This window comes from Convolutriloba macropyga, chromosome 12 (assembly GCF_964194025.1).
Source record: "Convolutriloba macropyga chromosome 12, txConMacr16.3, whole genome shotgun sequence".
In the NCBI taxonomy this organism is placed as follows: domain Eukaryota; kingdom Metazoa; phylum Xenacoelomorpha; order Acoela; family Convolutidae; genus Convolutriloba; species Convolutriloba macropyga.
This window is the reverse complement of record NC_134479.1, coordinates 14,787,817-14,802,405: the sequence shown is the minus strand read 5'-3', so window position 1 is coordinate 14,802,405 and position 14,589 is coordinate 14,787,817. Positions and strand designations below refer to the sequence as shown.

At 34.0% G+C, this 14,589-nt stretch overlaps 1 protein-coding gene across 2 annotated transcripts in view; it reads left to right on the top strand.

Annotated features, from left to right (window-relative positions):
* Positions 1-14,589, top strand: part of LOC142350802 (uncharacterized) — a 30,363-nt gene that overhangs the window by 1,211 nt on the left and 14,563 nt on the right. For both annotated transcript variants that reach the window (XM_075402757.1, XM_075402758.1), the window contains exons 4-8: positions 5,926-6,022; positions 8,454-8,591; positions 9,307-9,559; positions 12,131-12,205; positions 12,401-12,524. In XM_075402757.1, coding sequence (XP_075258872.1) covers positions 5,926-6,022; positions 8,454-8,591; positions 9,307-9,559; positions 12,131-12,205; positions 12,401-12,524 — 687 coding nt within the window. The remainder of the gene's footprint in view (positions 1-5,925; positions 6,023-8,453; positions 8,592-9,306; positions 9,560-12,130; positions 12,206-12,400; positions 12,525-14,589) is intronic.

Sequence of the window (14,589 nt, the reverse complement as noted above, 5' to 3'; positions counted from 1 at the left end):
AACCAGGCTGTTATCTGGTCGCATGGTGAGTTTTTTGAATAAACATATTTGCGGCCCTGGGATCTCTCCTGTTTGTGCCCCCAGTACGTTTGCACCCCTCAATAATAGAGCAGGTGTCCTAACATAGTAACTCATTATACTACCTTCCTACCTCACGACCTTTTATATCGATTTCCAGAAGGCATTCGACAAAGTCTCTCACGATCTACTTTTAGACAAACTATCGGCGCTTGGCATCGGAGGAAACTGCATAAGTCTGCTTGGAAGCTATCTGTCAAATCGGAAACAGACAGTGCGAATAAATAGTACAACCTCAAAAGAACTTGATGTCTTTAGCGGCGTCCCCCAAGGTGCCATTCTAGGCCCGCTGCTCTTCCTAGTCTTCATAAACGATTTGCCGTCCTGTGTTATGTCAAAGGCTTTTGGCTATGCGGATGATTACAAAATTGTAGGGACCAATCCTGTGACGCTCAACATAGACGTCAGAAAACTGTGGAGGTGGTGCGAGGATAATCTGATGTCAATGAACCTGATGAAAAGCAAGCTGCTGTGTATTAAAGGCTCTGCCCAAATATCTCTGCCCAAGTATACCTTCGAAGCCACTCAATCGATTAAAGATTTGGGCCTCTTTGTTAATGACTCTTCAGACTGGACACTACACGCAAAGAAAAGAACCGAAAAAGCCTTGAATGCATTCTTCCTGCTGAAACGAAACCTTTGCAAGGCAAATTTTGCAACCAGGAAAAATCCATATGTTTGCTACGTCGTGCCAATTGTCAACTATGGCGCGGCCTTGTGGAAACCATCAAATTGCGATTTAACTTTACTTGAAAGTGTTCAACTTAAAGCAATGTCCTGGGTATTCAAGACCAGCAACAGCGTCTTCTCATACAAGGAAAAACTTCAGAAAATCAACATCTTGCTACTGTCTCTATATCAAGAACTTCATGTCGTGTTATTATTTGCAAAAATGTTATCGGGAAAAGTTGATATAGACTGGCAAAGCCATGTCACTCTCGCTGAGGTGGGAACCCTGAGAGCCCAAGTCACTAGAAATTTTATCTGTAAGCAAATGCGGTTGCAGAAGAGTGAGTCAGATTTTTGGTACCGAGCCTGTCACCTTGCAAATCTGTTCAATGATTTTCAAATATGATATCCTCCTTGATCGAGAGCACAAAAGCAAACTCCTGGAACTCTACAATCGGTTCTTCATATCCCGCTACAACGAATCAGACCCTTGCTCTTGGCGTCTCTTGTGTGGCTACAATAACTGTAGAGACTTGAAGAAACTCATCTTTACGTAAATAACAATAAATTTTGAACAACTCAATAACCGGCTTTTTTGCGAACCCGCGGATTACTTTATCCTAAATCCTTTGTCATTATTATTATTATTATTATTATTTTTATTATTATTATTATTATTATTATTATTATTATTATTATTATGTAAAAATTTGGTACGTGCTTGTGGGGGTGCAAATGATCTGTGGGGGGGGGGGGGGCACAAACGGAAATGATCCTACTTTAGTTTTCACTTTTTCTGGTGACTTTCCACAAAGTACACTAAAGGTGATGTGCGTGCTTTAATAGTACATTGATATTGTTGCCTAGGTCGATCTCTGGGCAACTGATGATTTCTGGAATTTGTCATTATGTGCTGTCAATAAAGTTCTGTCGATTATGCCCGTTTTTTTGTTCTTTGTTTTGATATTGAGTACCAATAATGATAGGTCCCATTTAAACTCCAAGGAGTCCTAAAATGAAATTATACAGTTTTCAGTTAATAGTTTAATTATGTTTATGATTAATTTGAATAAGTTTATTTTCGTAAAAGTTTACTGACAATACTTGTTGTCTTTTTTCTGCAGTTTTTTATCTTGAGTATATAAAGGTATCATTGATTGCTCTAGTGTTTTAAACGATACTATTATTTGTTTGAGTTCTGTTCTAATAGTTTTTTGTCAAAAATTATACGTGAACTTTGAGTTCTGACGGTTTTTGTTGTTAATTTTGTTGTCTTTTTTGCTCTTTAATCTCTTTATTTAAGGTTTTCAGATTTAAATAATGAATACTGGTTAAATCTAAATTTTGTTTTTCAGATAATAGTATCATTTTAGGCTGGGCTGGGTTATGTTTCTGTTAAACTTTTTGAAAGTACTCAATTTTCAGTATAAACTTGATAAGAATTGGACAAAAATTTGCCAAGATAGGTATTGAAGGGATGAAATCTGACTAAAATCTAGCTAAATAGTGTGAAAATACAAAATTGGATATAAATTACACTGAAAATGCTTTGGGGGAATGGAATTTGGCTAAATTGTTTAAATGGTATGAGAATAGTGAATTTTGGACAAAATTCAGTGAAAATTAATTGTCTACAAAATCAGGAAGAGACAGAAAAACTTTCAAAAATTCCAACGTACAAATTAATTTAAAAATTTTCATTATAGGGTCACTAATGCTGCCGAAAAGGAGAGTAAGAGACAAGACAAACAACAAAATCAGATAAAAATAACAAGCATTTCTGACGACCAAAAGTTATTTGCCTATCTATTTTTAAAAAACTTAACAGAGAAGTAAAAAAAGCATCAAATAAAAACTAAACTAAACCAACTGATTTGCATTTCACTAGATAAGATGCGGGACCTGTCTTGATAGAATAATTAACAATCAGACAAAAACAAAAGTGGCAAAGTTAAAAAATACGTTTATACTTTCAAAGAAAATTAATTTCAAAGTCATGAAAACCATAACTTATTAACCAAAATCAGTGAATGGCTTCATTTATACCTCTTAATATGAAGCCGCTGAGACATGATTTCATTATCCAAATTGTCATACGACAACAAAAAGAACTAATACAGGCAAAAATCGAAAAGTGAACTAAATTGTCCAAAGGAAGGGTTTCGAAGCCTATAAAGTAATAATCTATTTACTTAAAATTTTAAATATAAAATATTGCGCCTTCACTCAGCGTCATTAATTTGATATCTGACTTGTGAACAATATGCTATTAGTGCCATAATCGGACAACACAGCAAAAGTGGACCTCAAAAATTAATGTGTCCAAAAATAAAAAAAAGTTATGAAAACTCGTTGTGTCAACGCAAAAAAATCATTGTTTAAGCGATAAAAGTCACCATAATTTAATTTTTCACAGAGAACGCGATGTCTCTCTTTTCTTAGAATACGCTAAAAGGTGGCAGAAATAAGATTGAAAGTGGCAATTCACACAAAACTAATTCTTTTAAAACAAATTTTTTAAAACAAAAAGTCATAAAGACCATAAAAACTCAACTGTAAAATTGTAAAAAGCTTGATATTGTTGATTAGGTAGGGAGACTAAGTTAAAAGACTACGAAATAACAACGAATACAAACAACACTCAAAATTTGAAACAATTTAACGCAAGATGTTGAAGCCAGAAATACTATTAGTTTTTCTCCGAATTTATCATGTATGCTCATTGGTCTTCATTTGCACGTAAAATTGACATGTCAATAGTTGATCGTTGATTTGAAATTATTCTGATCTGTAATTTCCTCAAAAACAGGCAGAATTATTTTAAAAACAGTACAGCGCCCCATTACAATCCGAATAATTTTTGAATCGTAAAATTTCACACCTAGATCAGATCTAGCTTTTCAGCGCTGTTGGTCCGTTAAAACAAACAACTGTGCCAAATCCTAACGAAATATCTAATTTTTCCAAAAAGTCAATATAGCATAATTAAGTGATGAATTTTGGATACTTATCTAGTTATATTAGCAAAGAAGCTTTTTATATCAACTGAAAGCACTCAATAACTTCTTTGATAGCTATTTAGAGACTGAATTAGTTACTTGATTAACTATATTTGGCCATAAGACTACAAAAAGAACATCAAACGCTGGAAAAACTCAAGAATTAATTAAAATCTACGAAAATATAAATCTATAAAAGTCTAAAAAAATTATGATCTTTAGTCAGAACAGCGAACCTGTATTTTTTTGGCATTACTTGAACATGAATGGCAACTTCTTTTAATTTAACTTTTAAATGAAAACAGTTGAGTAATTCGGATGAAAAAAAAATGCAAAAATTGTTTTTTAAAAAGGGCCGACGCAAAGTACAATCCGAATCCTTTTTCATTGCAAAAATCAACGATGAGACCAAAACTGGCAATGATGTCGCTGCGCCTCTGTTAACGAACGCAGTTGCTTCAAATAAATGCTTTTTAATTTTTGGCAAACGAAAATCTTGATATATCAAATATAAATAATGCACTTTTTTAATAAAAATCAATTTAAATTAGCAAAAGAACGCTAAAATGGTAGATCTAGAACACTTTCGTTGTAACCGGAGGTCAAAAAATCCTTTTCTGAATGAACAAAGGTTTTATAAGTGGGTTTAATGTCTGCAGTACAGGTCAAGGTAATAATCTTATTTGATGCTATTTTTATAAGAAAATGCTGAATTTTCAAAAATTGAGCCGAATTTTTAGCCAAAACAGTTGATTCAAGAAATTCAACAACTCTCTTTTATCTTCAAACGTGAAACCAATGAGACTAATGTTAACAATTTTATCAAAATTTAAGGAAATTTTGATCACAATTTAAAGAATTACAAAAATGTGAGCAAAATAACGGTTATTAGGCTAACGTTCACAAACCTCGGTAAAAATCAAAATTCAAAAACATCTGTTTGATTTGAAATTCTACGCTTGACAAACTTTCTAATGTTACCAGTAGCAACTGTGTACAATGAATATATCGATCGGCGAAAATTGGCTGAACAAAAAAAACCAGTTGAGCATATAAATCCTCCCCCACTAAAGTGGATGGGAACAATAAAGTTAAGGTAATTTAACTTTAACAGAGTAAACTTTGTTTTGGTAATTTTAAGGTGAGTTGCGTTGAAGTTACAGTTTTTGTAATGCAGTGAGGACACTTAACTTTTATGGTGAAATTAACATATTGTTAGGTTAAGTTAAGTCAATGAAGGAAAAACAGATTTCCCCTAACAGTTGAGGTAAGCTAATAAATCCTCCCCCACTAAAGTGGATGGGAACAATAAAGTTAAGGTAATTTAACTTTAACAGAGTAAACTTTGTTTTGGTAATTTTAAGGTGAGTTGCGTTGAAGTTACAGTTTTTGTAATGCAGTGAGGATACTTAACTTTTATGGTGAAATTAACATATTGTTAGGTTAAGTTAAGTCAATGAAGGAAAAACAGATTTCCCCTAACAGTTGAGGTAAGCTAATTTTTGAGGTAAAGTTTCCTTAACTTTCTTTACTGTACAGGAACAAAAGTTTTTTTGGAAAAATGTTTGTAGTTCATTTTTTGTTTTTTTTTATTTTACGTGGCTAAAGCATTTTTCATTCTTTTATTGAGTTTCAAAAACATTTGTAACTTTCATAACTTTGTTTTTGTACAAACATTTCAAAAACATGGGCTTGGATAAGGTCAAATTTTTAAATTTTAGGTTTTAAAGAACTGATATTTCAAAGACTGGCTCAGTTTTTTTTTCAGCTGAAAATTCTTTAGCTATTAAAATTTCCAGTCATTAGCAATAAGCGTTTTTCTCGTTTTAACAGTTTATTCTCGCTACAGCCTAACAAGTTTATTATCCTAATGTTGAATTAAACAGTTTTCGGTTTCTGTGTTTCTGTAGGAGCGATTTCGTGAAGTAACTTAACTTGTAGCGGGAGAGGCAATGGGGTGTGGTTGAAAACGAACAAAATATTGTAACTTTGTATGTATACTATTGTTCTTCACACAGCATTGTCAAGTTGTGACTTCCATAAAAAATCACAAGGTGTTCAGCAATTATTGGCAATCACTCTCAAATCAGTGTTTGTGTGTTTATTCACAAAAACAGGAGCATGAAAATAGATAAAAAGAACGAGAAGACGACCTAATGAGATTTTATTGATGTTTCAGCCTCAAAAACAAGTCGGAGAGGAACAGAAAAAGTCACGTGAGGATGGTTTACAAATGGTGGAAAGAAAACAAGAGCATTCTCCATCGGAACCTCAGCGTAAGTTTTTTTAAATAGTTGGATAATTGCTAGCAAATCAATAGCCATTAAAATTATATATTTTTGCGTAGTTTGTTTTTCAATTCGAAGAGCTCGAATTGTATTTCAGTGCTCTGTTCACTTTTTTTTTCTGCCTTTTAGTTATTTTTGTGATCTGTTAACAGAATCGAGCATAATTGAGTGATGAGAAAATGCATCTCAATAAGACCCATGGATTCCCTCGAAATAAACTGTTTACGCACGAGAAGTATAAAATGTGTACTGTTGGTCAAAAATCATTGGACATGCAAAGCCGTTACAAAGCAAAGTACAAGTTTTGAGGCTTTTGATCACATTTGCAATTTATGGTTTATCGGCGTTTTCAACAGTTTTTTAGAATTTGTTTTTAGACGGCAAATAGGTTTTGATTGCTGCCTTCTTATTTAACCCTTCTAGTTTTTAGAACCTGTCCCTTTTAGAAATGAAATCTTATTTTAGTCTGTTCAATTAACTGCATATTTAATTTTTTTAGACATAAAAGAGTTTGCTTCTTCATCCCTCAGTTTGCTTTTTCATCCTTTAATTAACTGCATATTTAGTTTATTAGGCATAAAAGAGTTTGCTTTTTCATCCCCCAAAGTTAATCAACTTTAAATTAAAAATGTAAGTATAGAATTATAAAATTGAAATTGGCGTCCATTAAAAAATGGGGCAATGAGTGTTGGCAGTCGACAAAAGCCAGTCACTGATTCTTCATTATTACGTGCGTGCACTTGTGATGAAAACATAATTATCTGCTTGTATTTTTTACAGAATGATGTGATTTCTGATATTACATAGTTTTGAGAAAAAAAAGAACTTTTTGTAGTTAAGGGTAACGAGTTCTAGGTTAAACGCATCATGGTGTTCTCTGGTTGAAATTGCTCAAAAAAACAAATTGATTTGGGGCCCACGCTACAGATTTTACTCAATGTGGCTAACTGATACTCATTAATGGGCAACACAAACATAATTTACCAATTGGAAAGCCAACGTCATAAAAAGCTAATTGTGGTTCCTATTTTATGTTGACTTTCGAGCCTGAAACTTGATCCAGCATTGTGATGGTCGTTACTTCACTGTTTTCTTTGCTGACATCTCACAGAATTTCATGTTAGTTCGAATTCTGCGCGCTGTTTCAGATATCATTTTTTTGTTTCATAGGTGATATTTGTTACTAAAGCTATAATGAACTGCAGAAGTAAGTTAGCACCCCTAGCTTTGCGAAGTAAAAATTCGGTTTTTGAGGCAATTTTACTCCAATTTAAAATCAATTATCGAAAAGATTTTTTACACCATTGATACCATACACTAGTCATCTCGTCTACCTATGAATTTCAGAAAAAGGCAGCGTTAACTTACCCGATATCGCAATGTAAAGTTGATGAACTCCATCCCAGTTTCACAGGAAAAAGAAAGTTGTCGCAAGATCTGGTTTGTTTTCAGGTTTGTTCAACTATGGTTAAGTTTGGACTTGTGCTAAGCATTAAAGAGAAGAAAGATTTGAATAAATTGTGATCTTGTGACTTTCGTTTTACTGTGAAACTTGGATGGATTTCAGCCACTTTACATTGGGATTTCTGGTAAGTGAACGTTGCGTTTTATTTAAAATTTATAGGTAGACGAGAGCACTAATGTAGAATATCAATGGTGTAAAAGTTCTTTTCGATGATTGATTTTAAATTGGAGCAATAGTTCCTCAAAAATTGAATTTTTACTTGGTAAAACTTCGGGGTGCTAACTTACTTTTGCCGTTAAGTGTACTTTTGGGGACACTTTTTAATCTTTCTGATGTTTTCTCAGTTTGAGCAGCTGATAGATACACTATAGTAATTTCTCGTTATCAGAGAACTGATTTGAACTCAAAATGTATTATTTGATGTTTGCGCGGCTTTTTAAAAATTTTCTTGGTGTACGTAGCTTTTTGGTACTATAATGTAGCAGTTTCCTTCATGACTTAAACAATTACTTCTGTACTCCTTATTCAAATTTATTGAAGACTCAAGCTCTTATTGGAGGTCAAATGAACGAGCTAAGAATTTAAAAGCTGAGTGGGTTTATTTTGCTTAGAACTCTATTGATTGATTTGATCATAGAATTAAATTTAAAGTTAAGATCCAAACTTAAGTCAGACGAATTTCTTTTTTTTCAATGTCTATTTCCTGTTGTACTTTGACAAGTCTGCGCTGCATCTATCGGGTATGTGATTTGCTTATCTTCTGCATAATTTGGGTTCTTTTTCATTCAAGCTACTGTTATGAAAGTCAATGCGTGTATAGATCGCACGTTATTAACAAGCTTATTATTGAACTCTAACCCTACCCTAGTTGATCAAATCAATTTATCAGTGCTGTTGTTTATTTTTATTTTTAAAAACTTGCCTTTTTAGTACATATTGAAAAATTCTTTTTAGCAACTGGAAACAATGATGAATAGCAGAGAAGGCAGTGGAGGTGGCGGTGTTTCGAAACTGAGAGTCTCCAAAGATGTCATCAAGCGGTCTCAAGACTTGGAAGATGGATTGTTCTTGCCCTCTTTGGGGTTATCTCAGGTTAGATCTTTCGAAATAATGTGTTGCTTATTAATTGCTCTCAAGTAATGTTTGTAGCAATTATATTAGTCCTGTGGTATTTTTTTAATGCAGTTTTTGCTCAACCAATTTTTCGTCTGATCTTTTTTTTTTAACTTTTCATCCTTAAAAACGGGATAAACAGTTAAGCTTGGAGGGCATTAGGTGACTGAGCAGCTAGCTCTCTTAGAGCCTAACGCCTTACTAATATCAAAATATCGCATTCAACAAAAATAATTTGGGGAGACAACTTCATGGTTTGAATAGCGGTTCTTAATCCCCCTCAGTCGCCACCATCAGTCACCTCCCATCCAACACCCCCCCCCCCCCCTCCAGTCCACCTTCCTCCACCTGGCGATTTTCACCTCTTCCCGTCCAGCCCTCTCAAAGCTACCCCCATCCTTGCTCGCAGTTTCTGTAAGTAATATTTACTGCCTAATTATTTTATTTATTTTGTATTCTAAATATTCCTAGTCCTTCATTTTATCTTAAACCTTCATGATATTATTTTCCCCATGTGTTAAGAAAGGGTGCAGATAATTTTTTACAATTGAGAGCAAGTTGTCCGTTTGTAATTCGGTACCGGCTCTGCGGACTTATGATGTGTGCCAGGTGTGGGGATAATCTCTTTCGAAATCAGAATTAGGGATTTTCAAGCTTTTTGTAGAAAATTATTTATACAAATATTATTTTACAGGATGTTGTTTTTGACGATTCTGACACCGAAAATGACAAACCATCTCAGCCAGAAATTGACGACCGTATCTCACGTTTCTCATCGGATATCCTGAAACAGTCCAGTCTTCTGGAAATGCCGCCTGGTTTGGACGATGATCCAGATGGTCAGAGGAACATTGATGAGGATGGGGATGTCTCACTGGGTGGGAGTCCTGGTGATAGCGCAGAGCTGTCCAGATCTTACAGAGACGACAAGGAAATTTTGATTCCAGGTATGTCATAATGCTGTTGTGTAATGCTACGTAACAAAGAAACGCAAAAAATTGGAACTGAGCTGTGCTTTTATACTCTATTCTTTTACTTTACCTTTGTTAATTTTTCAGGAATGTTGATTTTTGATTGTTGATTTTTTGCATTTTGGAAAATAATGCTAATGCAATTTAAATGAAACAATAAAACCACATTGAGTTCAACGGAATGGGATACTTCACAATTCGTTGTTTACTATTTGATTTTATATCTTAATTGTGCATTACTGTAACCTAGGAATTTAGTTCAACTGAGAATTCAACCTGCTAATCTGAACTCGCTGCTTGAAATAAGGATAATGTCGTCCCTATTTTAGAAATTCGAAAAAAAATTACCAAATTTTTGGTTCTAAATTTTGTAACTGAGTGTGTTGCTTTTGACAACAATTTATTCAAAGTTTTTCAAATTACTTCTAGATGATAAAATAAATTTAGACGAACTTTTTCTCTCAGACTAATCAAAGATATTCGACAAACTTGAGACGTTCGTTAGAGTTATGTAGTATTCAAGTTTTTGTGAACAGTTGACGTATTTTTTTTACATTTTTAGTAACTTCTGCTCAAATTTTCACCCAATTTGCAAAAGAAATCAAAATTTGTTAACGGTAGTGTTATTGTTTTGACGTTTAGGGCTAGAAGATGGTTGTTCAATTTTAAAATATTCGGCCTTTTTTCATGAAAATAGGCACCAAATATGCTTCATTAACCCACTTTCTCCATGATTGCAAGAAGTACAGATCTAAAACTGCTGAAACAATTTGTAGCTCGGATAAGGGCTGTTTGTACTCCTCTTTTCTATAAAAGTGTTCAGGAATTAACCTTTTGCCGCTTTATTTCTAATTTAGTTCGATATTTATTCAAGATGTATCCTCCATTTTTGATATTTTAAGAATTGTTTGTTTTAAGCTAAGATTCGGTACGATTACCTTTTTTGTTAGACGCGCAGTGATAGAACGGCTAGTTATTGTCTGATTGTTATTTTCACAATCAGAAAAGATTCGTGTTTTAATGGGGCGCTTTGTTTGTTAAACTCTTCTTTTTTTTCGTTTTTTATGTAAGTATAAGACAAGTTTGTTGTCATATCCAGGTTCAATTAATCTTAGATCCCATTTGCGTTTATGATTTCGATGGCCTCAATACAGTGTTTATAATTTTTCTAAGGATTTCGTGAGTTTTACCACCATAGGTTGTTCTTTTGGAAGGCCCATGACATAATCTCAGGATTCGATAGTTCCTCTGGTTCCCTGTCGATGTATATGTGAAGTTATTTAATGTTATCAGTTTGTATTTAATGGCTCCTAAGACATTTAACATTTTTTTGAAAAATTTTTAGGGCGTTGTTCAAATTTTTAATCTGATTTCTTTCAGCCTCTAGCTTAGCGTCCTTAATGAAAAGTCTCGTCTTCTTTCATGGGAGGCAATAATCAATTATGTTTTCAGTGATTTTACGTTATTCGTTAATTGTTTTACGACTATGATACTACGAGTTCTCGGACATATTTTGTTACTTTTGGATTTTTGCTCATATATGTAGTTCTTATTTCGTTTCCTGTCATAGTATCGAATTTTTGATGGATATTATGGGCCTTTGGGAAATGAAGCTTACATGAACTTGTAAAAAGTTCTTAGTGAAAAGCTTATGGTATTATGGCTTAGACATTGACACTGTTTTCTTTCGCCCAATTGATCTGAAATTTTTAATCTTTGCCTGTATTTATTGTTCGTTTTTTCTAGTCGCATAACATAATCTTTATAATGATCTTTATGGGTATCAATGAATCTATTTGATGTCTTCAATTGATAGCTAATGATTTTTAATGACTTTGATTTTATTTGTTTTCAATGTCAATATATTTTTGAACTCCTTTTTTGTTGTTCGTTTTCTCAGCTTGCAGCTAGTTCTCAGTATCGACAGGGCGCACTCTTCGGTTTTTTATTTTGACTGATCGTTTCATGACTTTGACATTGTGTTGGTTTGACAATGGCAGGTTGCATGGGCTTTTAATGAAGCATTGTTTAATTCAGCTTTGGGTTTGAGTTCGCCAATTTTTTCGAACGATCTGTGATTTATTGGTACGTTTTCTATCCCTTCCTCGTTTGGTAGACACTTAAGTCAAATTGTGGTTTTTTGAGACCGGAACATTTTGTGCGAACGTACATTACAACCGAGCCCACTTGTTTTAACATAGTATTTATTTACTGTCCTAAATAGAAGACGTACTTTTTGTAGTTCACCTGAAAAGATGAATTTGTCAATAGATAAACCTTGAATCTTTCTTCCGAGAAGTATCGCTGCTTCTTTAGTACGCTCTAGGCAGATAATACAAATGAACTGTTTTTGACTCGTATTTTTGTGATCTGCTGGCTAAAATATATGCGATATCGCTTGAACGTTTTAAATTATACACTCCCGAAGACATCTTTTCAATTGCCTTTCAGATGCCTTTTCAGATTTCAGAGGTCTTAATCTTTGAATTTTTTAAAATAAGGCTTTAGTTAGAGAGTTGTTAATTTGTCGATTTCCTGTTTTGACAGGTGCCTCGAAGTCGTTCATGCTGACGATGCCTTCTGCCACCCCTCTGGAGCAATCGCCCCTCAAAAACATGAAGAGTAAGTTAAACTATTATAATTTATTACTTATAATTACATTAACTCTGAAGAGATGGTGGCAACTAGTTGTGCAAAAATACAATTGCGCGAGTCTCGGTGTTTCGTTCTAAATTATTTGCATTCAAACGGGAGTATTCTAGGTCTGCAATTTTTGATACGCAGTTTTTTTTTGTTCACGGTTCTAAATGTTTTCAGGTTCATTCAGCTGGCATGGTAACTTGAAGGGATTCGGAAATGCACCCAATCGAAAGAATGTCCGCAAGAAGTTAGAGCAAATGAATTCCGCGGAAGTTTGGGAAGAATTTCTACAAAGGCAAAGGTAATTTAATATCATCTTGGAATCGTTTGTTAATAGCCGCCCTCATCTTCTCAGCCGGCTATTATAGCGCTCCTATTTTTTTTTTTTTACTTCGTCGAATAAAAAAATGTTTCGCTTTACCTCATTTTGCCGCCTTTTCAACATTTTGCGTGAAATATTTTTGACTTCTCTAGGCTAGTTTCTCTCTTCTCTCATTCTGCTAAAAGTGATTTTGAACATCAGTTGCTCAGCAAAGCAATTCAAAATGAACAGACAGTATAAAAAATTGAAGTCAGAAATAGAAACGGGATAAACCCATAAAGCCCAATTTTAGATGCCCGCTATTTGAACGTCGGTCCTATAAGTATTAGTTACCTCTCTCTAATGCTGATTGTTATTGATAGTAGCCCCTGTAGCCTCTCTCTAAGAAACAGAAGTATGTTCAACTACGAAATGCCATCAAAATAAATCGGACTTAAAAAAATGTTTTTGTACGAAAATCTTTTTTTTTCAATATCTTCTGTTATTTCAATCCCAGTCATGCTTATTGGAATCAACGGCGGCTATTTTCCGGCAATCTGCCGGGTATGTTTAATAGCCGCCCTCATCTTCTCAGCCGGCTATTATAGCGCTCCTATTTTTTTTTTTTTTACTTCGTCGAATAAAAAAATGTTTCGCTTTACCTCATTTTGCCGCCTTTTCAACATTTTGCGTGAAATCTTTTTGACTTCTCTAGGCTAGTTTCTCTCTTCTCTCATTCTGCTAAAAGTGATTTTGAACATCAGTTGCTCAGCAAAGCAATTCAAAATGAACAGACAGTATAAAAAATTGAAGTCAGAAATAGAAACGGGATAAACCCATAAAGCCCAATTTTAGATGCCCGCTATTTGAACGTCGGTCCTATAAGTATTAGTTACCTCTCTCTAATGCTGATTGTTATTGATAGTAGCCCCTGTAGCCTCTCTCTAAGAAACAGAAGTATGTTCAACTACGAAATGCCATCAAAATAAATCGGACTTAAAAAAATGTTTTTGTACGAAAATCTTTTTTTTTCAATATCTTCTGTTATTTCAATCCCAGTCATGCTTATTGGAATCAACGGCGGCTATTTTCCGGCAATCTGCCGGGTATGTTTTTTTTTGTACTACTGAGCAGACAATATGGATTCATTGATTGCTTGACAATTTATGCTCTGCCAAAATACTCACATTATTCGCTTTGATCTTTTGGTTCAATAAACCGATTTCAAATTGGCGGTTGGTTTTACAGCTAGCTATTCTCTTTCATAAGAGGTTCATTTAAACCCTTGTTTGGTTGAGATAGTTTCATATTCTACGGGCCGCTGAGGCACGGCGAAGTGAATCAGCCTTAAGTTGTATTAAAAATTTTGTAGATATTCTTTATTACATTATAAATGATCTTAGCCATTATTTTACGTACGCATAGTTTTTAATAGCCAATCTTAATAACACGGTAAAATATTGGGTATAATTTGGTTGTTTTGACAATGCGATTGTGTACTCCCAGTAAAATGAAACTTGATAACCTTGCATCATGGAAAATCTTGCCAAGATCTTGCCATGTTACATGGCAAGATAATATCAAGGTATGTACGAACTTGCAAGATCTTTGCATGGGTGTCAAGAAACAAGATCTTTGCAAGATTTCCAAGAAAGATTAACCATGACTTGGCAAGACGTACCAAGTATTAAAAATTCAATAGCACCCAAAATTATGAATAAGAACGAAATCATAAGAGTAAGTAAGAATTATCAAGAAATTATCAAGATTTATCAAAAATGTCGGAAAATTCAGCGCCTGTTAGTTTAGTAACCAACAAATGAGCCGCTTTTTCCAATATATTGAAATTTTTGGATGCTAGCTCGGTATGTACATAGTACATACCTTATACAGGACCACCACCGACAAGGCCCCCACTAATGTCCCATGTGAAATAATCTAAAAACAAAAATTTTTAACGTGTCTTATAACAACATCAAATAAAATGAACGAAGACTCAGAAAAACTTCAGTAAAATGATTAATAACTAAGCACCTACAGTACTTAAAACGTCTAAACTCAAAAA